General features: G+C 47.7%; 1 protein-coding gene across 1 annotated transcript in view; it reads right to left on the bottom strand.

Moving 5' to 3' along the window:
- Nos1 (nitric oxide synthase 1) overlaps positions 1–25,778 on the bottom strand; it is an 87,799-nt gene that overhangs the window by 33,951 nt on the left and 28,070 nt on the right. Inside the window, exons 4-16 of the mRNA XM_028765459.1 lie at positions 23,353–23,498; positions 22,259–22,421; positions 21,305–21,396; positions 18,935–19,076; positions 15,724–15,863; positions 14,140–14,314; positions 11,629–11,730; positions 9,318–9,512; positions 8,616–8,701; positions 6,599–6,743; positions 5,385–5,489; positions 4,851–4,909; positions 3,708–3,809 (exon numbers count right to left, since the gene is read on the bottom strand). Of these exons, the coding sequence (XP_028621292.1) occupies positions 3,708–3,809; positions 4,851–4,909; positions 5,385–5,489; positions 6,599–6,743; positions 8,616–8,701; positions 9,318–9,512; positions 11,629–11,730; positions 14,140–14,314; positions 15,724–15,863; positions 18,935–19,076; positions 21,305–21,396; positions 22,259–22,421; positions 23,353–23,498 (1,652 nt within the window). The remainder of the gene's footprint in view (positions 1–3,707; positions 3,810–4,850; positions 4,910–5,384; positions 5,490–6,598; positions 6,744–8,615; positions 8,702–9,317; positions 9,513–11,628; positions 11,731–14,139; positions 14,315–15,723; positions 15,864–18,934; positions 19,077–21,304; positions 21,397–22,258; positions 22,422–23,352; positions 23,499–25,778) is intronic.

Genomic DNA, 25,778 nt, shown 5'->3' with positions numbered 1-25,778 from the left:
AAGCTACACCCAGTGTGGCACACAGTCTACTTCTGCTGCCTGTGGATTAAGATGTAGAACTCTCAGCTCCTTCTCCAGCACCGTGTCTGCCTGTGTGCCACCAAGCTTCCTGCCATGATGATAATGCACTAAACCTCTGAAACTGTAAACCAGCCGCAATGAAATGTTTTTCTTTATAAGACTTGTCTTGGTCATGTTTGTCTCTTCACAGCAATGAAGCCCTTACTAAGACACCACCCTTGCAAACTCAAACGTTTTCAGGTCTTATTTGACTTGAGAAGATTGAGAGTCCCAGAGTTCAGGGAGTCTCATCAGTGAAGAAAGAGGATTGGAGGGACACTATGAGACCCGTGAGATGAGGCCTCCTGGCCTCTCAAGTTTTAACATACAGAATAAGAGGCAACTCTGTTAAAGTGAGGGTACCAGTTCAGCAGGGATGGGTGGGGCCCGAGAGCCAGCATTTCTGTCTCTAGACTTCACCAAGAAGCTGGAAACTAGACTGGTATTCTCCAATATGGTAGCCATTTGCTCTCCGTGGCCATATTAATCTAAAATTAATTATAACAAGCTAAAATTAAGTTAAATATAAACTAAGATTAAACAATACGAATGCAAAAACATAATATAAATATAAAATAAGATGTAAATATATAATAAATTAAAATTAAATATAAACTAAAATTAAATAATATAAATATAAAAATATAAAAAAATTAAAATATAAATATGCAACAGATTCAAATTAAAGTAAATATGAAAAACTAGGTGTTCAAGAAGAGAGGACTTGGTAAAATGTGAGGTGCACATAGTAGGTAAGATGTGGGATGCACATAGTAGGTACTCAGAGGGGGCTTTTCAGCCATAAAGAAGAATGGAGTCACATCATTTGCAGGAGAATGGGTGTGAGGGGTCATGATTGGATAAGCCAACCCCAGAAAGACAAAGATTCCATATTACCTCACATTTGTAGCTCCTAAATTCTATAACGCTACATAAAAATCATGTGTTTATAAATGGCAAGAAAGAAGAATTGAGGCTGTCTAGGGGACAGACGGGTGAGGGGAGGGTTGGGGAGTACGGGGACGTATGTTCAATCTACAGTGCATATTTGCATGAAAATTTAAAACATGGCTCCTCGCCCGTGCAAGTTCTATTTCATCCCAGGTGCTCAGCTGTCATATGTGGCTCCTTTACAGCCAGCAGAGGCAGATGCTATGTCAGTAGAGAGTTCCGCAATGCTGGCCTATCCCCGCAGCGCTCTCCTGCCACAGAGGGACATTCTTAGACATTTTAGGGTCATGAGCCACATTTCCAGGAAAAGCAAAAACCGCTTTGTTTTTTTTTTTTTTTTTTTTTTTTTTTTTTTGCCACTGATCTGTGGCATGATCGGACACTGTGTGTGGGCGAGTACATGTACTTGTGGGTACATGTGTATGTGTGTGGAAGCATGTGTGTGGGAGTGTATGTGCTTTTGTGTGTGTATGCATGTTGCACATTAGAAGGTGCATGTCCAGTGTTGGTTGGAACACCCCTGGCTACATTTGAATGTGGCCTCTGTCTTCCAAGTGCTAGGATTAAAGGGGACCCCCTCCACACCAGGCCATGCTTATTTGTTTTTGTTTTTTGTTTTTCGAGACAGGGTTTTTCTGTATAGCCTAGGCTGTCCTGGAACTCACTCTGTAGACCATGCTGGCCTCCAACTCAGAAATCCACCTGCCTCTGCCTCCCAAGTGCTGGGATTAAAGGCGTGTGCCATCACTGCCCGGCCCGGCCATGCTTATTTAAAATATGGCTTCTGAGGATGGGACTCAGTCTCTCACAGTTGTAAGATAAGCATTTTATTCGCTGAGCGTCTCCCCGTAGTCTCCATAGTCAAGGAGGATATCCAAGACTCAGGCCTCAGCACAAGAGGCTCAGGAAACCCAAGACTGAAAACAAAAAATTCGGTTTCCATCAAGACTTTTCGTCTTTAGACAAAACGAAAACAAGGGCTGGCAGTTGCTGCATTGGCAGAGGATCTGAGTTCAGTTCCCAGCACCCACGTGGAGGCAGTTCCAAGAGATCCATCGCCCTCTTGTGGCTTCTGTGGGTACTGCACACATGTATACATATGTACACACTCACGTAATTTAAAACAAAATCTTAAAAGACCAAACTAAAACAAACTTCCCAATATTCAACAAACAGACAATCCTTTTCTTCTCAAATCCCCACACACTAAGGCAGAGTCCCAAAAAAAAACCACATTAGAATGCAAAAGGAGAGAGAGGGAGGAAGGGAGATGGAGGGAGGGGGTGAGGGAGAGAGACAGAAGGGAGGGAGGGAAGGAGGGAGAATGAGATAGACAGAGAGAGAGAGAGAGAAAGAGAGAGAAAGAGAGAGAGAGAGGAAAAGAGAAGACAAAAAAAGAACACCCGAATTCTGGCAGAGCGTCTCTGGGCTGGATGCTTTTCAAAGTTTTTGTTCTAACGAGGTTCTAAATACATGGATGTGTATTTTCTGTCCCCAAAATAGACTCACATTGAGTCACTCCTCCAAATCTGTCATGCAGCATACCAGGGGGGTGGCTGTGTGGGTAACGGGGGAGGCAGGATGGATGGTTGTGGGGTAAAAATATCAGCACGTGTACTGTATGAAGCTGGAGGTTTCTGCCATTGTTTTGCCTGTTGGTAATAATTCCCTCCATCCTCAGCACCAGCCTCCAGAGACTGGCATGGCAGAGATGTCTTCCCATTTGCTCAATGAGAAAGACCAAGCCCACAGAGGTCAAGGGATTTGCTTAAGGTCGTTGAGTTAGTAGCATAGCCTAGGTTAGAATTCAGGGCTCTTTGAGACTCAAATGTAGCCAGGGATGTTCCAACACTGGGTGTGCATCATCTAATGTACAGCATGCATGCATGCACGCACACCAGCATGCATGCATACACACCAGCACACACACATGCACTTGTGCATTCACACACACATGCATTCATGCATGCATACACACCAGCACACACACATGTATTCATGCATCCATACACACACATGTATGTGCATGCATGCTTACACACACATACGCACATACATTCATACATGCACACACACCAGCATACACACATGCACTCATGCATTCACACACACCAGCACACACACATGCACTCATGCATGCATACACACTAACACACATGTATGTGCATGCATGCTCACACACACATACACAAATGCATTCATACATGCACATATACCAGCATGCATGCATACACACCATCACACACACACACATGCACTCATGCATTCATAAACACTAGCACACACACATGTATGTGCATACATACATGCACATGCACACACGCATACACACATGGATTCATACATGCACAAACACCAGCAAACATGCATACACACCAGCACACACACAAATGCATTCATGCATTCACACACATCGACACACACACATGCACTCACACATGTACACACACTAGCGCATACACATGTATGTGTGTACATACATGCACTCGCGCACACACACATACACACATGGATTCATACATGCACACACACCAGCACACATGCATACATGCCAGCACACACACATGTACTCATCATGCATGCATACACACCAGCACACACACACTCACTCATACATGCATACACACCAGCACATACACATGCACATACATGCATGTACGTACATGCGCACACATGCACACACAGATGCTCTCTACCTGTGCTGGCTGTCACGAGCAGCAACAAGACTTTGGGCTTCAGAATCAGCATGGGAGAGGGAAGGCCCTTTACGGGGAAAGAAACGCAAGGGTTCCGGGTACCTAGAGCGGAGAACGGATGGTGCCCTATCTCTCCCTGAAGGAGGCAGGAATGGGGGAGCTGCTGAGAATGGAAAGGAGAGGGGTGGGGAGGTTGAGGGCTAAGATGCTCAAGATGGTGGGGGGAGCAAGGGCTGCCTAGGAGGTGCTCATGGCTCTGACCCCTGGGTACCCAGAACCTGTTTTTTGATCCTGTGCTCTCAGGAGGAAACTCAGAGAGATTTTTCTCCATAAGCCTCTAACTGCAGTCAGTTATGGCATCGCATATCCATCAAGTTACAGGATTTGCTCTTTGGAAGCAGTCCTGTGTTGGCCTCTGTGAGGCGTGGCTCAGCATGCCCCTGCCCTGTGTCCAACACCTCACAAAAGATTCTGGAGGTTTCCAAAGATGGTCTGGACCACAGATGTGCCTGCCTTGTAAAACACTTTGAGGGAGAAGTCAGTTTTATCCTTCCACCCTATGGGTCCTGGGGATCAAACTTAGCTACCAAGGTCGGTGGCAACCAACCCCCTGTCTACTAAGCCATCATGCCAATTCTTTAAAATGCTTTTAGAATGTGAGATAGGACTCCTTCAAGACTGTGTGTGAAACCTCCACCTCAGGAGGTCTCTTGTTTACCCTTTGACCTTGGGTGTGCAACCACAGTGAGTGCCAGATGAATGGTTCTAAGGGCAGAGTGGCTCCCACTGACTTTGTGTGGGTTTCAAAGGCAGAGGAGGGACAGTGGGCCTAGGCTTTCCTAACATTCTCCCACCTCCTCCCCTACCCTCCTCCCAACCCCCCGGTTTGGTTCTCAGCAAGCAGAGTCCAGGTAAATAGTATAATCTTGGCTCAATCACTAAGGAATCTGAGGCACAGAGGAGAGGTCTGACTGAGTCAGAGACCAGAACATCAGCCACGGGGAAGCCCAGACCACCAGCTAAAAATCCATCTCCAAAGACTGGCAAACACGGCCCGGTTTTCACACGAATCCTAGGTGCTGAGACATACTGGTCAAGGATTCCCAAGGGTATCCTATGACACGGAATGGGGCATTCACTTACTTCCTCTCCTCCTGCACAGAGTTGGGGTGCCTCATCTCCATTAAAGCACAGCCGAATTTCTAGAAGTCAAAACAATGTGAAGAGCGTATTAGAGGGTAGGCATAAGGTCTGGGGCCGTAGCTGGTAAAAGAGGAGCCTGATGTCTGATGGATAGACGTCAGGGGTTGAGGTGGGCATCAGTGCCCCAGGTGCAGGTTCAACCCAAGTGTTGGGGTGGGGTGGACATTTAAAGCTCAGGTATGAACTCCCCACCTCAGCGCACAGCTAACTGTTGTGGTCTTTGTTGTCTGAAGGGACCACTCTGAACTCAGAATTGGGGCACCTTAAACACATAGCTGACCGAAGGGGATTGTTTATCTAAGGGACACTGATAGAAAAAAACGTGGTATCATCCCACTCGCCCAAGTTGGATCAAATGAAAGTCTTGGCTCTGGGGGTCAGGGAGGGTTTGCTTCTGAGTAAGGAAGGGGTCCCAACTGTGGCTATTTTCTCTAGGGGATGGAACCCCATGCTAGGGCAGGGACATCTGCTCACCTCCCCATTCTCAGGGGGGTCTCCATTGCCAAAGGTGCTGGTGACCACCAAGACCAGGGCTTCGTGCTCCAGGTGCACGATGTCATACTCCTCCATGGACATAGCCTAGGTGGGCAGAGACACCGGGGAGGGGAGAAGGGGTGAGCGGTGACAGGGAGAGAGAAATTGACAGGGGAAGAGGGTGTGAGGAGGAAGAAGAGAACAGCTCCGAGTTGCCTCCTTGCACGGGGTCCAATGTTCTAGGTGCTGTTCAGTGGGCTCACACAGGTAACAGTAACGCCTTTTGCTGACATGAAATCTTGCTGTGGTCATTGTGCCCTGAAGGACTATGGGAATCCTGGCTCCTGGTCCAATGAAACGGTTGCTAGGAGACTAGATCTTACCTCCCAGGTACTAGGACTACGGGCACGCCACTACGTATTTGTCATTTACATCTGGAAGCCGGTCATCCAAACTCCAATTCTCATACTTGGATGACGAGCGCTTTACGGACTGAGCCATGTGCCCCATCCCAGGGCACTGGAGTTTTCATGATAGCAGAGTCCTGATCATAGTTAGCCAGGTTTGATCTGACAGTACTTGACCAGGCTTGCACAGTCTTCTCTAAGTCTGCCTCCGGTGCCCCAAAGGACCCGAGCCCTTCAAGGCTGAGGTGCCCTATGGTGAGACTGGTTAGCGGTGTTTTAGCGTTACTCACACATTTCTCAAAGTATGTTCTAAGGAACCCGTCTCCCCAGATGCTCCATGAGAACAAGGAATCCGGGGTTAGACACGTTTGGGAAATACATCACTTCCCACATTATTTATTATAATTATTATTATTAGGTTTGGTTTTTCGAGACAGGGTTTCTCTGTGTAGCCCTGGCTGTCCTGGAACTCACTCTGTAGACCAGGCTGGCCTCGAACTCAGAAATCCACCTGCCTCTGCCTCCCAAGTGCTGGGATTAAAGGTGTGCGCCACCTCCGCCCGCACTTCCCACATTATTATGGGTGTTCGTAGATAAAGGTTAATTGTTAACAGCTCTGAAAGTCCTACACTGATATGACCCATGGACTTGGGTCTCTCACACGGATCCCCATCGGGATGGATTCTCCTCCGTCTACGAACATTCTGCTCTAGAGATACGGGTTTCATGAGGTCTAGACTCCTGTATGCAAATCTGTGAATCGATTGTTTTCCACAAGGGTCCGGGGAGCTGCTACTATTCGCTCACCTTGGCGTCAAAGGCGTGCTTGAAGATCTCGCATAGGGTCTTGGCATAGGCTTGTGATTTGCCTGTCTCCGTGGCATAGAGAATGGTCGCTTTGACCCTCTTGGCCATGGCCTGTCCCATCAGCTTGGCTGAGAACTTGACAGCCCTGCGAGGGAGCGGGTAGAGAGAAGAATGGGGGGGACAGAGAAGGGACACGAGATGCTGAGACTTAGGGACCCCCTAGAGACATACCACGCCTCAGAGTTCAGAGACCGTATTGAATTCTACATTACTTCGACAACAAGTTCTGAGGTCCAAGGTTGGCAACCTGGATGTTGTTGGGGGGTTATATCTAGTCCTGACAACCTTATAACATCACCAATAATTCCCAGGCCCTGAATGAGATGGTTTTTAGAGATCTTTTAGAAAATAATTTATGTTATATATTAATTTGTTGTATGTACATGAGTAGCCATGTGCTTTTGCCTCAACCCGGGCATGGAGGTCAGAGGTCAGCCTGCCCAAATTGGTCCAACTGGGCCTCTCCTTTCACCATGTGGATCTTGGGATTTAGACTCAGGTCTTCAGGCTTGGCAGCAATGCCTTTACCCTCTGAGCCATTTTACTGGTGGGCCTTTAGTGGTTTATAACACCCGCAAAGGAAGAACCAGATTGCTTTATTTACAAATACACATCCAGCCAAGGTTCTGCACGGAGCTTGGTACCTAGTGGGCACCATCTAGATAGACGTCAAATATCTATCAAAAGAAATAGTGAATTTTTAAAGACACTGTGCCTATGCTGAGTCTGACACCAAGTTGGAGAACTTTAAGCTAGCGCTGTACTTCTGGGGGGAGGGGCAGGGAAGAGGAAGGGGCAGTGAAGAGGGAGGGGCAGAGAAGAGGGGGGGCAGGGAAGAGGGAGGAGCAGGAGTGGCTGCCCACCACAGATTTAGCTGTACCTGAACTTCCATTCCTACCCTCACTAGAAATCTCCTAGAAAACAAATTACTAGATATCTCCCACCTGGGGCTTATTGGCGGTTAAGTTCATTGTTTTATACAATTAGGGAAACCACCCACGCTGTAGGAAGGCTCTGAGCTCAGGGGGAGGGAGAGAGAGGAATGAAAGGTGCCTGGATGGCTCCCCTGGAAGGCTGGGAGCCCAGAGATCACGTATAATTAACTCACAGGGTCTCCACCCGGAACTTAGTAACAGTGTTTCTTCCAACTGGCTTTCTCTCCTGGAGCCTGCAGGATGAAACTGTAGCCAGATCTGAAGGTTTAGGGTGCTCTGGTAAGGAAAGGAGGCTACCGGAGAGCTCTTACTGGCAGAAGATGCAGAGATGGAGGGAAGAGAGAAGGATGGAGGAAAGTAGGGATGGGAGGAGAGAGAATAGAACCATCTCCTAGGTCCAAGTTCATTAGGTCAGGTACAGCAGGGTGGACCAGAGTCTTGCCTCTGGGGTTCCTGGTATAGCTGATACCTGCTGTATACCTGGATGACACACATGAGGGTTCTAGGATCTGGGGGCAGAAGACAAACTAGTTTAGTTTGTATCAGCGTCTTCTGCCAAACAAAGGTTTCTGCTACGTGAATGGGTGGGGTTTCATTTCTCAGGACAGGAGGTTGGTGACCCCGTTATGTCATCTTTGTGATGTACACCATATATGCCAGCAGGACTCTGGACTGAACGTGATTCCTCAGCGGCCTTGGTCTACAGCTTCTTGACCTTCCACTTGGCTCAGTAAAACATTCTTATATTACTATTATATTATTATTATTTTTTTAAAAGACAGGACCTTGTTATATAGTTCAACCTGGTCTTCCCTAATTCAGTATTTTGTGTGTGTGTGTGTGTGTGTATGTGTGTGCATGTGCACGAGCACACACACTCATGCACATGTGTGCTTGCGGAACGGGATGGGATGGCCGTACCCATCACCGAGTTGGCACAGGGTACAGCACCTGCCTAGCTCCAGGTACTCCCAACTTGTGGACAGATAGATCCCTTCCATCCACCAGTGCAGGACACTCACTCTGCCAATTTCTTAAAGCCGATGGCTCGCCGCTTCGTGGGGGTCCCGTTGGTGCCCTTCCACACGTGAGTGTTCCATGGATCAGGCTGGGAAGAGAAGAGATGATACCAGTCAAAGCCCTGGGGAAATTCAATCCCACTGGGAGATGTCCAGAGTTCCCTGGGTCTGGGTCCTGGGTCCTGGGTTTGGGTCTGGGTCCTAGCTCCTGGCTCGTAGCTCGTGGCTCCTGGCTCCTGGGTCCTGGGTCCTGGGTTTGGGTCTGAGAGCTGGGGCTCCCCAACCTTCAGTCCCACAAGGTAGGGATTGAGCCAGGGACAGCCACACATGTCTCTGTACAAGGTGATGGGTACACCTCCCTGCAGTGTCCCACCAGCTCTTCTCACTCAGCCTTAATTCCTTAGACTCGAATCTGAAATAGGGTTTGGATACACAGCACAGCTGAATGGCTGCAAATTTGCCATTCTTCTGTTTCAACTCTCCTGAGTCCTAGGATTCTAGGTGTGTGCCACCATGTCCAGCTTGAACACTTCCTGGATCTGTACTTCCTGTCTCTTTCAGTCTCTTGGGCTACAGGGCACACCCACGTCCACACCACTGACCTGTTTGAAGATGGCCCTTGGGAGTTGGAATAACTTGACCCATGCGTGGTAGGTCTCAGGGTAGAGGGGAGCCTGGGACGGGAGTGGAGGGGTGGGGCAGGACCTGGTATTCAAAGGACGGGGTGAGTCGATAGTTGAGCATCTCCTGGTGGAAGACAGGGGTGATACTGCCTGACATGGGGGGCACAATCCACACCCAGTCAGCGGGGCAGCCCCCCCTGCAGCGGTATTCATTCTCCATGTGTTTGATGAAGGACTCGGTGGCAGAGTGGTGGTCGACGATGGTCACCTTGTCACTCTGCAGGAGGAGAGGGGACACGGAGTCAGGAAGGATGAGAAGGTGGGATGTTTGGTTATCTTCCCTACAGAATCTGCCAAAGGGCAGCCTTGTATGATTCTAAGTTCTTTAAGTCAAATTGCACAGGCGAAAGGTTCTGCTTGGTGCTAGTCTAGCTCTAAGACCTTCCGCATCCGTCTTTAGTCAAGGGGTGGAGCCTCAGGAGGGAGCTAGACTCTCAGGGTTTTTTCTTATGTGTGTGTACTTGTTATCCCATGCTATATTTACCTTCTGTAACTGTTTATAGTGGTGAAATAAAACCCTCTCAACGTAGACAGTTTTAAGGAGTGAGTTTGAGCCTATTAGAGATCAAATGAGTAAGGCAGTGTGGCGGTTTGACGATGCATGGTCCAGGGAGTGGCACTATTGGGAGGTGTGGCTTTGTTGAGTAGGCATGGCTGAGTTGTAGTAGGCATGGCCTTGTAGCAGGTGTGGCCTTGTTGAAGTGGGCGTGGTCGTGGCAGAGTGGGCGTGGCCTTGTTGGAGTGGGCGTGGCCTTGCCAGAATAGGTATGTCACTGTGGGTGTGGGCTTTAAGACACTCATCCTAGCTGCCTGGAAGCCAGTCTTCTCCTAGCAACCTTCAGATGAAGATGTAGAACTCCCAGCTCCTTCTGCACCATGCCTGCCTGAATGCTGCCATGCTCCTGCCTTGATGATAATGGACTGAACCTCTAATCCTGTAAGCCAGCCAGAACATTTAATTGGGGCTTCTAGGAGCTACCGTGGTCATGGTGTCTGTTCACAGCAATAAAACCGTAACTAAGAGAGGCAGTGTGGAGGAGGGTGGACCAGAGTCTAGCACAGGCTGGGGCTGGTGGGCATGGATTTACAGATTGTCTAAGAGACACTGCCCCGACTCCTTTCCATCCTGTCCTTCACCTCTCCTATGTCCTGAGTGTTCCCATCAGGGGCCAAGTTCTGGTCATTTCTACAGCTCCTTAGCTCTCCATGGGAGGTTGCTTCTTGCCCCGCCTCCTGCACAAATCTCTGCACCCTGATGTTCTGTGAGGTATCTGCTCTATTCAGGTCCACCCAAGGTCTGAATGACCATGCTTATCTTCTGTCTAGCAGGGCAAGGTTAGTGTCAAGTCCCTAAAGCGGCTGCAGAGATACCAGTTAGGGTCTGTCCACTCGGCATAACAACAGTGCCCACCTTGTGCTGAAGAGCAGTGCGGTCTGGGTGGTCTGTTCCCCACCCATCTTACTATAACCCCTGATGGGAGGCAGGGATATGGCTGAGGGTGAAGATGGGAAAGACTGAGTCTCTAAGAGACGGGAAAGCAGAGATCCAGTCATCAAACTGCAGAATCGTAAATATCAAGTTCAGTCCTTCCTCTCGCTTCTCTCCATCAAATCTCCGCCTTGCCCAGGTCACGACAGGAAGGCATGTGAAGGGTAAGAAGCAGGTCACATGACATATGGGAGCCACTGAAGGTGATCATTTTTTGGTGTTTATGTATTCAAGTGTGTATGAAGGTGCATGTGCATATATGTGGATGTGGAAGTCAGAGGACAACTTTGGGTATCTTTCCTCAGATGCCTGTTGGAGACAGAGTCTCTCATGAGCCTGGAACCTCACCCAAGGTGGGCTAGGCTGGATAGCCAGAGAGGATCCAGGAATCTCTGCCTCCTGTCTCACCAGGGTTACAACCATTCATCCCCTCTAGCTGGCTCTCTGTGTGAGCTCTGGGGATTGGATGTAGGACCCCATGCTTGTGAAGCCAGTCCTTCACTGAGTGAGCCATCTCTCTAGCTCCCAAAGATGGACCTTGCTGGACAGAACCCTTGGCCCCCTGTTTTAGGGTCTCTGGAGCAGTGGCTTTTTAACTTTCCTGATGCTGTGACCTTATAATTCAGTTCCTCATGTTGTGGTGACTCCCACCTGTAAAATTATTTTCACGGCTACTTCATTATTGTAATTTTACTAGTGTTCAACATCATAATGGAAATCTCTGTGTTTTCTGATGGTCTTAGGTCACCCCTGTGAAAGGGTTGTTTGACCCATAGGTTGAGAACCACGTTCTAGAAAGTTCTTTTCCCCTCCTCTCTCCTTTGAGGCTTGAGCCCTACGGTACCTGAAAGCTGTACAGAACAGCAATGTTGATCTCCACCAGGGCTTGGTCCTTCCAGAGGGAGGATGTCTTCCTCATGTCTAAATCCATCTTCTTGGCTACTTCCTGGAAGGGCAGAGAAAGCATCGAATCACAGGCTGGCTAACTCTGGATTTCAGACCAGAGACAGTAGTGTTTTGTATTCTTAATTATCAGTTAATTACTCACCACTCACAGGCTGACCAACTCGCTCACAGGCTCCAAAGATTTGCTATTGACAACCCAGTTGGTAACTAAAGAGACATGGCTGGCCCTTAAGCCATTATACCCATGTGTCAATCAATGTAGGAGAATGTATGTGCTAATGCCTAGTACTTGAGACTTGGAGACCCGGGGGCTAGTTGCTTTCTAAGCCAACAACACTCTAGCAAAATAACTGGAAAGAAATATGTCCTGGCATTAGTTCTTGACATAATAGAAATGAATACCCAGGTCACAGTGGCAGAGGCCCGGAGGCAAATTCCTTAATTAAAGTTGTGCTTTTCTCTCCCTTTGTCAAGGCTAGACACTGGTGGGAGCCTGGGTCTCATTACGACACTCAGATGCTACCATTGCTCAATTTGGGTAAATTGCTCCTCGGCCCGGCTGACATGGTGTCCAGCCGCTGGAATTGAAGGGCCAGGGTGACAGAGTCTCTCATTTAAGTCGTGAGGCGACCCAGAGAGCAGACTTATTAATTCACTGTCCAAGGAGGCGAAGGCTTTCAGTTTAGCTCGTATGGCAATCAGGGACACCTCCACAGGAAGTGAACGGGTCCTGCTTTATGTAAATCTGTCTAATGACCCTGGTGAATTTCTGAAATGGGGACAGTTCATACAACTGGGCACTGTGCGGCATTACTTTGAATAAAGGAATAAAAGATTGTTGAAAAAAAAACAAACGCCCTTTTGACTTGAGGAAAAACCGAAACAAACAAAACCAAAAAAAATGAAACTTCCAGATGTCAGTTGAATTAGGATATTGGCTTGAACTGGAAAACATCCCAATGTGGTTTTTTCTTTCTTGTCAGAGGTTTGTCTATACTGGTGTCTAATTGCTAGGGAGCTTGAGAAATCTGATACCCAGACCGCACCCCAGACAGATAGTGTGAGAATCCTCTGGACTGGGGTCTTGCCACCATGAAACTCTCCCTGTCACTCCAGCAAGGCTGATGACCCCCAACACCAGTAAATATTGCTTTATTTTTTATGTTTTTGAAACAGGATCTCATGTAGCCCAGGCTGGCCTAGAACTCGCCATGTAGCAGAGGACAGCCCTGACTTCTTAATCCTCTTAATTCTCCCTTCCAAGTACAGGATTACAGGCATGAGTTACCATGCCTGGAGACATGAGTGGGGTTTAACAGCCTAAATGTAGTTCTTTGGCTCTGTGTACGAATCTTGATTCTTCACTGAGAAAGACTGTGATTCAGACTCACCCCTGGCTCCTCGGTGTCTCTGTAACCTCCATGGAAACAAGGCCAACAGTTGCAAATTTGCTAACAAATACAATATAACAAAAAAAAAATACTCCCCCAAACAAAGTAGAACCCCAACCCTCCCACATTCTCATATTTTCTCTCTCTCTCTCTCTCTCTCTCTCTCTCTCTCTCTCTCTCTCTCTCTCTCTCTCTCTCCCTGCCCTCATGGCTTCTGCATCCAGCTCTCCACACCCAGCACTCCTCAAGGCATGATTGGACTACCTGTAGACAGCATGCGTCTGTACAAAGCACGGGAAGCCATTTCTGCTGTCACCATTACTTAAACTGTAGACTGACAGCCATTTGTATAGTACCTATACTGTATCTAGAATCATATGTCAGCTGCAGAGGGTTCTGATATACCGGAGACTGTGTAAACATCACAGAGGTTTATGTATAGGACTTGGGAATCTAAGGTGTGTGTGTGTATGTGTGTGTATGTGTGTACACATGCATATATGTCCAAGCAGAGATCAGAGAGCAGCCTCTGGTGTCTGTTGTTCCTCAGGGGCCATCCACCTTGTTTACTGAGGCAGGCTCTCACACAGGCCTGGAACTTTCCAAGTAGGCTCGGCTTCCTGCCAGCGAGCCCCAGAGATCCACGTGTCCCCACTCCCCTTGTCCTGAGATTATTGTGCAACCACTACCCTGCCCAGCTTGTAAAATGTGCATTCTGGGGCTTGAACTCAGGTTCTCAGGCTTAGGGCGGGAAGTACTTGACCTACAGTGTCATCTCTCTGTCCATCTGCAGATTTTCAAATCTGAAGGGACCCAGAGAATCCTCTGTGGATGTCAAAGGGAAGGCTCCTGTGCAAGATGCTCATACAGCATTCTCTGTGGTGGCGGCTGTGCTATTTGCTACTTCAACCTTCGCTAGGAAAGACACAGCTGCTTCTGGCATTTCTAAAAGATTTACCAGGACTGCAGCTCTGTCCCGACACATCCAAACTCCCAACCCCAAAGCTGCAGTGTGGTGTCCTCTGTTCCCGTGTTTAGGGACCATCGAGAGACCTCACCTCCAGGATATTGTATCGAGAGTTGTCACAGTAGTCACGGACACCGATCTCCGTGCCCATGTACCAGCCACTGAAGGGACAGGCGCTGAACTCCAGGCCCCCTATCTCCAGCAGCATGTTGGACACAGCGGGGAGGCCATACCATTTGAGCCCCAGATCCTTAAACCAGTCGAACCTGCAGAGAGCAACGTGGCCCTGCTCAGTGTGTGGCAGGTATCTCCTGAGCAGTCTCCTCAGGTTGGGGATGCTCCAGGCCCAGCACCTACTGGGACCATGCACAGACCCTGTTATGGACAGTTCCTTTTCCCCATTATCTCCTTTTTTCTGCACCTTCATTTTTAAATCTTGCTTGTTTCCCAGTTAGACGTTCCTTGCTCTGGGAAACCTTCCCAATGTTCAGTTGGCTTCAGGTGACCTCATATTTGTCCTTTGCTGTGTTTTCTTGGAACTGACAGTTTTAGGAGTCATTGGTCTACGGTCTTCCCCTCTTTGACACGCGCCTCAGAGGCAGGGACATGATGCGTGGGATGTGGACCACAGAGCAAGCTGAACAGACTTAGAAGTGGACAGGACTAAGCCAAATGCACCCAGGGATCTGGTTGTGTTCCAATGTATCAGGTGTCTCGGACAGGTGTTCTCTGTGCAGGGAAGACTCAGGTAGGGCAGGTGGGGTACCAGTCCTAGGTACAACCTTCTGGGGGCTCCCCAGAGATATAGCCAGCAAAATCAGCACCGTTATTTGTATACGAGGTATTTGAAATGAATCCACGCTTTAAAGAAATAAACATTAAAAACCAACCCCGTTTAAATAGACAGGCTCCCTCTCGTGTGACTTCCCTAACTCGCCAGACCCTCACGTCAGGTCTGAGCTGATCCTGTGTTTATTTAGGAAGTTGAGATGTAGCTCTGCACAGATTAAAAATAATTTACTGGATTTTTAAAGATCTATTTTGCATATGACTTAAGTTTCTTAGCAACCTCCCTGGGTTTGGCCCGGTCTGGCACCTCAGGGTAATGTTCCTTCATTCATTTTATAATTATGTTTATTTGGGTGTGTACGCCAAAGGGCAGTTAATAGAAGTCAGTTCTGTCCTTCCACTGTGTGGGCCCCCGGGATCGAACTCCTGAAGTCAGGCTTAGCAGCAAGTTCCTTTACCAGCTGAGCCATCTCACTAGCCTAGCGTGATTTTCACTCTGAAAGTGCACCTGCTTCTCTGTCTGACCTTGGTCTCCTAGCTACTTCTGGGCCCTAGATTCTGTCTGAACTTGGTTTACCCAAGGGTCAGACGTTGTATGCAGCTACCTCTATTGAATGTCTGTGTTTATAGCAAGACAGTAGGTATGTCTAATCTTGTGACCCCAAGGGCTGGGCAAAGGGCAGGTCATGGTGTTGCTTAGAAATAGATGCATCTGGTAGTCCAGGATGGTTCAGAAGGATCCTCGTATCCCAGCCTGACAGCCAGGATGAGACCCAGGACCCTCTTGCTATCTGTTGGGGGCTACAGAGAACCTGAGGTAGGGGACATAAGATGGACAGAGGAGGTAATGGGGGGAACCTCCTTCCCCAAGGGCACTCCCTCTTACTTGGGATGCCTGATGGGTACTTCCAGCACGAGCTCTGGTGGGATCTGGAAGAGTTCAGGGTCGTTGCCGTTGGCCTGGAGCAGGAGAGGCAGCACGTCGAAGCGGCTTCTTGGGGCTTTCCAGCCCTGCTGTATACAGATCTACAAACAGAAACCTTCAGTCACGTCTGCCCCTGCCCCTCCAAACACAGCACACAGCAGACATGGGGGAGGGGGAGGGGGGCGAGCTGAGGTCTTCATGCAAGCCCTCAGAGGCCTCTCAGTTATAAGTGGTGCTTCTAAATAAATAAAAAGATAATAAATACGTAAATAAATAAAGAAGGGCCACCTTTACAAGCTCTGTCTGACCTCACCATAGACCCAGGGCAACTTCTCCAGAGGACACAGGCCAGCCTGATCCAGAAAGGGTTTCTCGTACTGGCTGTGCACACGGAGGGGATGAAGGCCGAGTCTGACTGACTGTGGCATCCCCCACAGGCTAGCTTTTATGTGTGGTGTTAAGGGTCACAATGTCCAGTGCCGTGGCGGCTCTCTGCAGAAAACAGGCACAGCTGTCCACAGGCACAGCGAGACTCGGGAGATAAAGCGTTTTGGAAGCTTCATTAAGAAAGAAAAGCTTGGAAGTGTGGCTCCGTTTTGTTAACACTCACGTTTTAAACTGTGAATTTGAAATCCAACAACGTACCCCATATGAGTAAAAATTCGTCAATAATGGATTGAGATTTTAATCAGACGTTTGATACTAAAGTTAAATAAGGTGACGTTTGTTCACTTACTAAATATATTAAACCTGTGTTTATGGACCATAATAAAGTGTATTAAACATTAATATTAGTGTATTAATTGTATATATTTTATTACCTTATTAAGTTCTCTTTCTGTGGTGTTTGTATATTGTGTATGAGTTTATGTGTGAATGCTTTCCACCGGATTTTATTTGAAACAAGGTCTTTTTATAAAATATCTGTATTTTATTATTATTATTTTAGTTAATGTATGTGGATGCTTTGCTTGGGTGTATGTCTACACACCAGGCATATCCTTGGGGCCTGCGGTACTTAGAAGAGGGCGTTAAGTTTCTTTGAATTGGAATGATAGCCAGTTGTGATGTGGGCCATGGGAATTGAACCAAGATCCTACAGAAGATCCAGCAGTGTTCTCAACCACAGAACAATCTCTCCAGCCCAGAGAATCTCACTATGTAGCCCTGGCTATCCTGGAACTATGTAGACCAGGCTATCCTCAGAACCCCAGAGGTTCTTCTGCCTCTGACTCCAGGGTGCTGGGACTGAAGGTGTGTGCTACCGTGCTAGGCTCTACCATATTTTCTGAGACGTGGCCTCTGACTGTACCCAGAGCCCAGTGGTTTGGTTAGACTAAGATCAATCCCCCTGTCTCCAGCTCTTCTGTGCTGGGATGACAGGTATGTGTCACTACATTCAGTTCTTTACACGGGCGCTGGGATCTTTGTGCAGCCAGCCCTTTACCCACTGAGCCACCTCTTCAGCCCCACTTTTGAGTTTGAGACAGAGTCCCACTATGTCGCTCAGGCTGGCTTCAAACTCACAACCCCTCTACCTCAGTCTCCAGAGTGCTGGGAGTACAGGCGTGTACCACCATGAAGAATGACAAAATTACTGACGTGAATACATTGAGACAAGATATTAATAGTAAAATTAAATATATTTAATCCATTAAGTTTCTGAATTTAACAACATGCTCACCTGTTCCACTCTCTTGTATTCTACTATTAGAATTTCAAAATACCCTCAATATAAGATTACAATGGGGGTGGGTGGGTGGGTGGGGAGGTGTCACAGAAGTTAGTAACATTACCTACTCCTCTAGAGGACATGGTTCGATTCTCAGCACCCATATGGGAGCTCACAGCTGTAACTCCAGCTTCAGGGGATCTGACATCCTCACACCAATGTTCGTAAAATAAAATTAAATAAATTATTTTTAAAGAGTATGAATGAGCCGTGTCTGCTTTTGGGTCTGTTTGTGTTTTGTGGTCACCTTGGAGATCTCTTGGTTGGAGTCCACTGTGAAGCATGCTTACATCCACATGTGTGCATGGTCACTATCAGAAAAATGATATCGGGGTTCCAAATAACCGTGCAGCCAGGTTTGGGGTGTTTCTTTGTGCTGCGTGTGCAGTAGCCAGGAGAATGCATCCTGGCCACGGAAGATTCTGGACACAGATAGCGAAGAAAGAGTTGCGGTCCACAGTCGTGTTCGGCTAAGGAGGCAAGGTCAGCCAACTACACGCTTAGCAGTTAGCGCTCAGCCAAGTGGAACAGAGTCTGGGGAGTCTGGGCCAGACTCTGAGTGCACAGGTGCGGCTCCTGGTTGCCCTGGTTACGGAGGCCGGGTTCTCAGGATTATCACATTTCAATGAGAAAAGCCTTATGCATATGAAGTCAGAACACAGGGGGAGAGGGGGAAAGCAGGGTGGGTGTGGGATAAGTAAAGGGGTACCTGGGCATTAGCATCTGTCTGCTGTCCTGTACCAGTGGGCCAAGTACCTTGGAAAGTGTCTCTTCCCTGAACTGAGAGTCATCATGTCCACTTGGAAGGGACCCTGGGAGTGGGGATGGGCAGACTTGGTTCTTTTGGTAGCCTTTGTCAACTTTGGTCCAGCACTGAGGTATACTGATACCTGGGACAGTCAAGCCTGCTCCTGGAATGTTGGCTAGCTCAACACACTGCCCCTCCCTCCAAGAGGTCCCTCTGCTTCTGCTTCTCAGGTGCTGGGACTAAAGGCCTGCGTCACTGAACCTGGCTCCAGCTCAAACTACTGATCCAAACACAAAGGAGCCATGTATGTCAGCTCAGGAAAAGTGGTCCCGGGATGTGACTTCTCTGAACAATGGTGGTATTGGTGGGGGGCTGGCGGACCTTCCCTGGGGTCCTAGCTATTCTTCCATTTATTTAATAGTTTAGGATCAGCGCTTGGCATTGATAGGTTGATTTCAACTCTGAAAAAGGATAGAAGCTTCTACAGGGAGGGTTGGGGGAAGCTAAAGGGGTGTGATGGATTTGTGGGTGGTCACATGCCATAGCAAGTCTCAGGAGTGGGTCCTGTGCTCCTTGCTGGCTGGACCCTTTAGGATAGAAATTTTAAACTGGAAAAGCATGGAGGAGGGGGGGAGAGGTGGGCGGAGAGACCAGCGGGGGTCGGGGGGAAGGCTTGGGGCATCTAGGCTCACCTCTGTAAACTCCACGTTAGCGGGATCCCCCAAGGTAGAGCCATCTGGCTGCTTGTAGCCCGCATACCGGATGAGCTGCGAGTTCCACACTCTGAAGTCATGCTTGCCGTCAGTCCTCTGAGGGAATATAGTGATGGCCGACCTTGGGAGAAGGGAGAGGATGGAAGTCATCAGGGCGGGACTTGCCCATTGGAGGACGCAGTGACAAAACTGGAGATCAGATGTCAGGGCTCCAGCTGGAGGAAGGGGCCAAGTTACCAGCTCCTCCAATATAACCCTTGGTCTGTGCAAGATAGAAGGCAGGAAGTTATGAGCCTCCTGCCCCAGCCTCCTGAGGTTGGATTGAGAGGTATGTGTCACCACACACTGTAGGGTATACGCACCCTATATGAACACTATCTTGCATCTGTCATTTGGAATTCCTCTCTGCTGTCCCACGCTATTCCCAGAAACAGCATCCTAGCTGGGGCTCACTGGACCCTACTTCTGAGCAGGATCTGTAGGTCTTACTATCTAAGCATTTGCAACTGTGGGGCAGGATATCATCACTGATCCCAGAGGATGAGGTTAGAACCTGGGCTGGAAGTAATTCATGGAGCCATCCCTGGCAGATGTTCTACGTCTTGTAGTGAAAAATCTCTGTAGCCTGTGGGAGACGACAGAGCCTGAAGCCAGCTGCCTTCCCTCTGGCATCAAGACACATGGCTACGTCTACAGGTGGCCACCAGCCAGGGCTTGTTTGTGCACACATACATTTAAGAAGCCTGTTTATAAACACCAGAGCCACACATTGGGTGTGATACTCGCTTTCTGTGTGGGAACAGAGACGGAGGGGGATGGGAAGCATGGCCACACCTCCGTCGCCTGCTTCCCTAGGGCTCAGTTACCTGAGGGCAGTTTGCAGGCCGGTGCTGCTTCCGGCATAGACTATTTCTGCTCAGGGCACACATTCTCTTATGTCTGCTGAACGACTTTTAGACTCGAGGCTTAAAACTTAAAAGGGAATCCTAAGTGGTTATTTTTTCAATTTGCTCTCATGAAGATCCCCGTTCCACAACTGCAGAATTTGGGGTAACCCCTCTTCTTGCCGGCTCATAGTGTCCTTTGAAAACTACCAGAGCAGCCCCTGAGCAACCTGAGGGCTTAGCCTTGGCAAGGACTGACATTCATGGCTTAGAATATGCTGGAAGATTCTGTCTGTCTGTCTGTCTGTCTGTCTGTCTGTCTGTCTGCCTTCCTCTGTCTGTCTCTCTCTGTCTCTGTTTCTCTGTCTCTCTCTGTTTCTCTGTCTCTGTCTCTCTGTTTCTGTCTGTCTTTGTCTCTGTCTCTCTCTGTCTCTCTCTGTCTATCTCTCTCTCTCTCCCCTCTGTTCATACATGGAACCAAATGCCCACCTTGCTTTTTGAGACGAGGTTTCTCACCCATCCCGGAGGGACAGCAAGTCTCAGGAATCCCCACCTCCACTTCCCCAGCACTGAGATGACAAAGCACTCACCACCACATCTGGCTTTAAAACCATGGGTTCTGGATTCAGACTCAGACCCCTTTGCTCTAGCTGCAAACACCTTATCAACTGAGCTTCCTCTGTAACCACTTGCTGGAAAGGTCTCTGATACTGTATCAGGGTGAGGTTACTTAGGAAAAGAGTCCTACAATGAATTCCTCACACACAAATGATTTCTGTTCTTACTGATGGCTTAGGGAGCAAGGAAATCCATGCCTGAGGCAGACAAGCCCCCTCTGCATGAGCTCAGGGAAGCCCAGGGTGGGTGGGGGAGGGAGGGTGTCTATGGGAATATCCCTGAAATAGCTTTGGGTGTTTCTGAGTTGGGACCGATTCCGCGGTGGGGAACAGATGTCACCAGTGGGATTGACAAGTGCAGCCAGCTGTGGCCGGGGCCTCAGCTGAGAGGGAGCAGCTGAGGCCAGTGTAGAAGTCACAGAGCAAGTTACCCCCACCTTAGCTGGCTCCCTGTCCCTTGTATGGGTACAAGAGTCCAAGGTGGGGCTAGGGGCCCTCAGAACTGGAAGGCACAGTGCCGAGCAGGATGGGAGGCAGCCAGAGCAGGGTGGGATGCTGAGAGAACTGGCTCTACTCAGAAATGGGAGTTTCTTCTTTCCAGGAATCCTAACTAGTTTCCCGTCCTCTCTGCGGGGGACAGGGAACTAGAGTCCAGCCAGACTTTCAGTTTTTGTTCTTCTTTCCAACAGAGGAAGGGCAGGGGATAAGAATGACAGGATATTTCAGCCAACTGGGCCACCTCCCCAGAAGGGGACAGCTTTGTCCCCTGGCAGCTGAGAACCAGCATCCATCCATCTCAGGCTGCAGAGATATCACCCCACTCCGTCCCACCCAGCAGGGCAACTCACCTGAGGTTCCCTTTGTTGGTGGCGTACTTGATGTGATTACAGATATAGTTGAACATACCGTGGGCTGTGGTGCAGTCTCGGGCATCGAACACCTATGGAAAGTGCATGTTGGGAGCGCTGGCTACCTCCTCTCTCCCTGGCAGCCCCAGGACAGAGTTCCTTTCCAGGGGTCCCTGAGTCCACTGCAGCTGCACCTAGTTTCGGTTAGCCAGCGCCCCGCCCCCTCCCCACTCTTGAAGTCTAGGCTGTATTTTGTATTGCTTTTTATTTTTTTATGCTAATAACTGAGGAGATACATTTGCATAGAGAGCAAATGTAACTAAAAGGATGAGCTGTGATGGGCTGGCTATGTTTTCTGTGGGGCCTCCAGGCATTTGAAAACAAGCAAAAAAATGGAATAATCTAGAACAGAGGGTGGAGGTGGGGGCTCATGAGACCCTACTCTGTCCCGAGGAGCTACTGGTAGTTGACGGCTTCTCACTCCCTTTGGTGGTATAGCTCTGGAAAGGTGACCACACCCCTCCCTCATGCCAACAGCGCTAACCAAAGCCGGCAGCTCACAAAATGTAAACATAAAACATAGGATGCTGAAGGAGAGAGGGTCAGCTGGGAAGGGGAAGGGGACGAGGGACGGTAGTGAGGACGGAACGTGATCAAAATGCTTCATAGAAATCAAACTGTCATGACAAAGCCCACGAGTACGTATAACGCACGCTAACACAGAACAGAAAGCCTGATCCTACAAAAAAATTCAACTTGTAACATTAAGCTACTTCCTAGCCAGGGACACAGAAGTGAACTCCTTCAGGCAGAAGCAAGTAAAAGGACAGCCTCAATAAAGAGCAGCGTTCTGATAGGCCCCCTACCAAGTTGGATCTCTTTCAAAGCTCCATCTGTCCCCATGGTTTGTTTCCTCCCAGAGGGTCTCCCAGATGGCTGAGTGTCACCACCTACCTGCAGCTTGGACCACTGGATCCTGCCCACGCATCGAGAGGCGTTCCGCCAGGCGTGTTTGGCGCCATAGATGAGCTCCGTATCCTTGAGCTGGTAGGTGTTGGTGCTTTCAATCTCCTTGTTCACCTCATCCAGCCTGTCCATGTGGGCCTTGGAGCCAAACCTAAGGGAGGAGGAACAGAGAGGGGGCCGCAATGGGACGGCCTGGGAGTGTTCTGTGTGTGTGTGTGTCTGTGTGTGTGCGCAGGTACACAAGTGAGTGTGTATGGGTGCACGTGTGTGTACACATGTATATGTATGCATGTATGTGCATGTATGTGCTGGTGGGGGTGTATGCACAAGCATGTATGCATGTGTATACGTGTAAATGCATGCATGTGGGTAGGTGTATGTGCATGTGTGTACATATGTGTATGTGCATGTGTGTGGGGAGGTGCAAGTGTGTGTATGTGTGAGTGCGTGTGTACATGTAAGTATGTGTATGTGTGCATACGTATGGGCACATGTGTGGGTAGGGGTGCATGTGCACGTGTGTAAGCGTGTGTGTGCGTATGTGTGTACTTGTGTGCATGCATGTATACATGTGTGTGGGGTGTATGTGCATATGTGTGTATGCATGTGTGTGTATGTGTGTGCATGTGTGTAAGCATGTACAGGTATGTGTATGTGTATGTATGAGTGTGAGTATGTGTGCATGTGTATGTATGTGTATATATGCAAGTATGTGTGCATATGTGTATATGCACATGTGTGTGTATGCACATGTGTATATGCTTGTGTACATGCATTTGAGCGTGTATTAAAGGTTCAGAGCTCTGTTCTACTACCCCTAAGCTGGATAGAGCCTCTAAGCTGGGGAACAGTGAGTGTTTTCTTCTAACTCTCCCCAGGTTATTTTTTGAGGCAGGGTCTCTCATTGAACCTAAGTTGTCAGTGAGCCCCAGGGATCTGCTTGTCTCTACTCCCCACTGCTGGAGTTGCAGACACATCCCAACATGCTCTGCTTTCACATGGGTGCTGGGAATCTGAGCTCAGGTTGTCACGCTTGCAAGCATTTCCCCCAGTGGTCCAGCTGCCCAGCCCTCTGTACTTACCTCTTAATGGATGAGTAGTATTGGTCGAGAAATTCTTTGGCTAGAGGGAAGAGCTGGTCCTTGGTGCGGACATCTTCTGACTTCCGTATGTGATGGGATGGCAGCATGATGGAGCCCATGCAAATGTGCTCTGTGCATCCCGTTTCCTGGAGGTCAAGAGGGATGTGGGTGAGATTCTGGTTTCTCCCCACCAGGCTTGGCAGGTGTCATGACTGAGAACTATGGTGCCCAAGTCGTTTGTGCTGGTCAGTAAGGGAAGGGGCTTTTTTTCACTGGGACACACAGCCACTGGTGCGACAACCTAGTGCCTCTGTCATCTCTACCTGCATCCTCTGTTATCAATCATCTATCCATCTATCACTAATCTACCTATCATTAATCATGTGTATATCATCTCTCTATATATCTATTATCTATGTGTCTATGTAGCTATCTATCTATGTATCTATCTATGTATCTATCTATGTATCTATCTATGTATCTATCTATGTATCTATGTATCTATCTATGTATCTATCTATGTATCTATCTATGTATCTATATGTCTATCTATATATCTATGTATCTATGTATCTATGTATCTATGTATCTATCTATGTATCTATGTATGTATGTATGTATGTATGTATGTATGTATCTATCTATCTATCTATCTATCTATCTGTGTGTCTATGTGTCTATGTATCTATGTATCTATCTATGTATCTATCTATGTATCTATCTATGTATCTATCTATGTATCTATCTATCTATGTATCTATCTATCTATGTATCTATCTGTGTGTCTATGTGTCTATGTATCTATGTATGTATGTATCTATCATCTATCTACATATCTATTTATCTATTATCTATGTAACTCTATATCTATCGTCTATGTATCTATACATCTACATATGTATCTACTATCTATGTGTCTATCTTTGTATCTATGCATCTATCATCACATGTCACTCATCTATCACCTACCTGTCACCTATTATCATTCTATCAATAATCTATATGCTTATCTATCTACAACTCTTCCATCCAGCATTTAGTAATTCTATTATGTATCACCTATCTATCTATGTATCTATCTATCTGTGTATCTATCTATGTATCTATCCATCCATCTATCATCTAGTTTTTGTTTTAAGGCAATATCTCATATAGCCCAGGCTGGTCTTGAACTCACTGTACACCTGAGGTTGGTCTTGAGTTTTTGACTTTCTGCCAAAGTACAGCTATGTACTATCATACTCAGTTCTAGGAAAAAAAAAACCGTTCTAAATTGATCAAAGAAAACTAATGATGGCATTATCATCATCATCATCTTCTTCTTCATCATCAACAACAACATCTCGCTGCTGAGACAGGGTCCCATGGAGCCCAGGCTGGTCTCAAGCACCATCTATGGGCCAAGGCAAAGAATGATGTATGAATTTCCCACCCCGCTGCCTCCACCTCCTGGGTACAGAGATGACAGCCCTGTATCACTACTCTGCCTCTACGCTGGGTACTGTGGCTTATTCACTCCCAGGGCTTTGTAAGTGCTAGGTGAGCACTTTGACTGAGCTCCGCCCCAGCTTCAAAGGATGTGTCTGAACACACCCTGTGTTAGATTGATATCCAAGTTGATAATAGATAGATACATACATAGATATGTAGATAGATAGATGATAGATACATAAATAGATTCATAGATAGATATATAGATAATACATACATAGATAGATAGATGATAGATAGATACATACATACATACATACATGATAGATAGATAGATAGATAGATAGATAACATACATACATGATAGATAGATACATACATACATGATAGATAGATACATACATACATACATACATGATAGATAGATAGATACATACATACATACATACATACATACATGATAGATAGATACATACATACATACATGATAGATAGATAGATACATACATACATACATGATAGATAGATAGATAGATAGATAGATAGATGATAGGTAGATACATTGATAGATGATATACAGACACCGTAGCTATTCCCTGCCATACACACTAATTCTTTGTGATGTGATTTTACAGCCCCTCTCCTGAGATGCAGCCTGTCCCTCACCCCTTGGGTACAGGTTGGCCTGGACCTATCGAATGTAGTAGGAGTGACCCTGGGCCATTTGCAAGCCTAGGACTGGAGAAGTCTTGAATGTTAATAGAAAATAGAGATATCTTGCATACTTCTGCAGCCCCGGGGACAGACTCAAGCTTGGTTCCTGGAAGAGGAGAGGTCACACAGAACAGAATCTTCTCTGCCTGGCCTGAGCTGTCATCTTAGGGGGACTGCAGGTACGTTAGGCAGACCTCATCAAGATCAGGCACTTCTTGGCTGGGCACACTGGGCCACTGGGTGAGTCTGTGGACTTTTTAAAAAGTAACAGTTGTTTTCAG

The sequence above is a fragment of the Grammomys surdaster genome, unplaced genomic scaffold, assembly GCF_004785775.1.
Source record: "Grammomys surdaster isolate TR1022 unplaced genomic scaffold, NIH_TR_1.0 164, whole genome shotgun sequence".
Lineage (NCBI taxonomy): Eukaryota > Metazoa > Chordata > Mammalia > Rodentia > Muridae > Grammomys > Grammomys surdaster.
The sequence above is the reverse complement of the archived record's forward strand: the minus strand, read 5'-3'. Positions and strand labels throughout refer to the sequence as shown.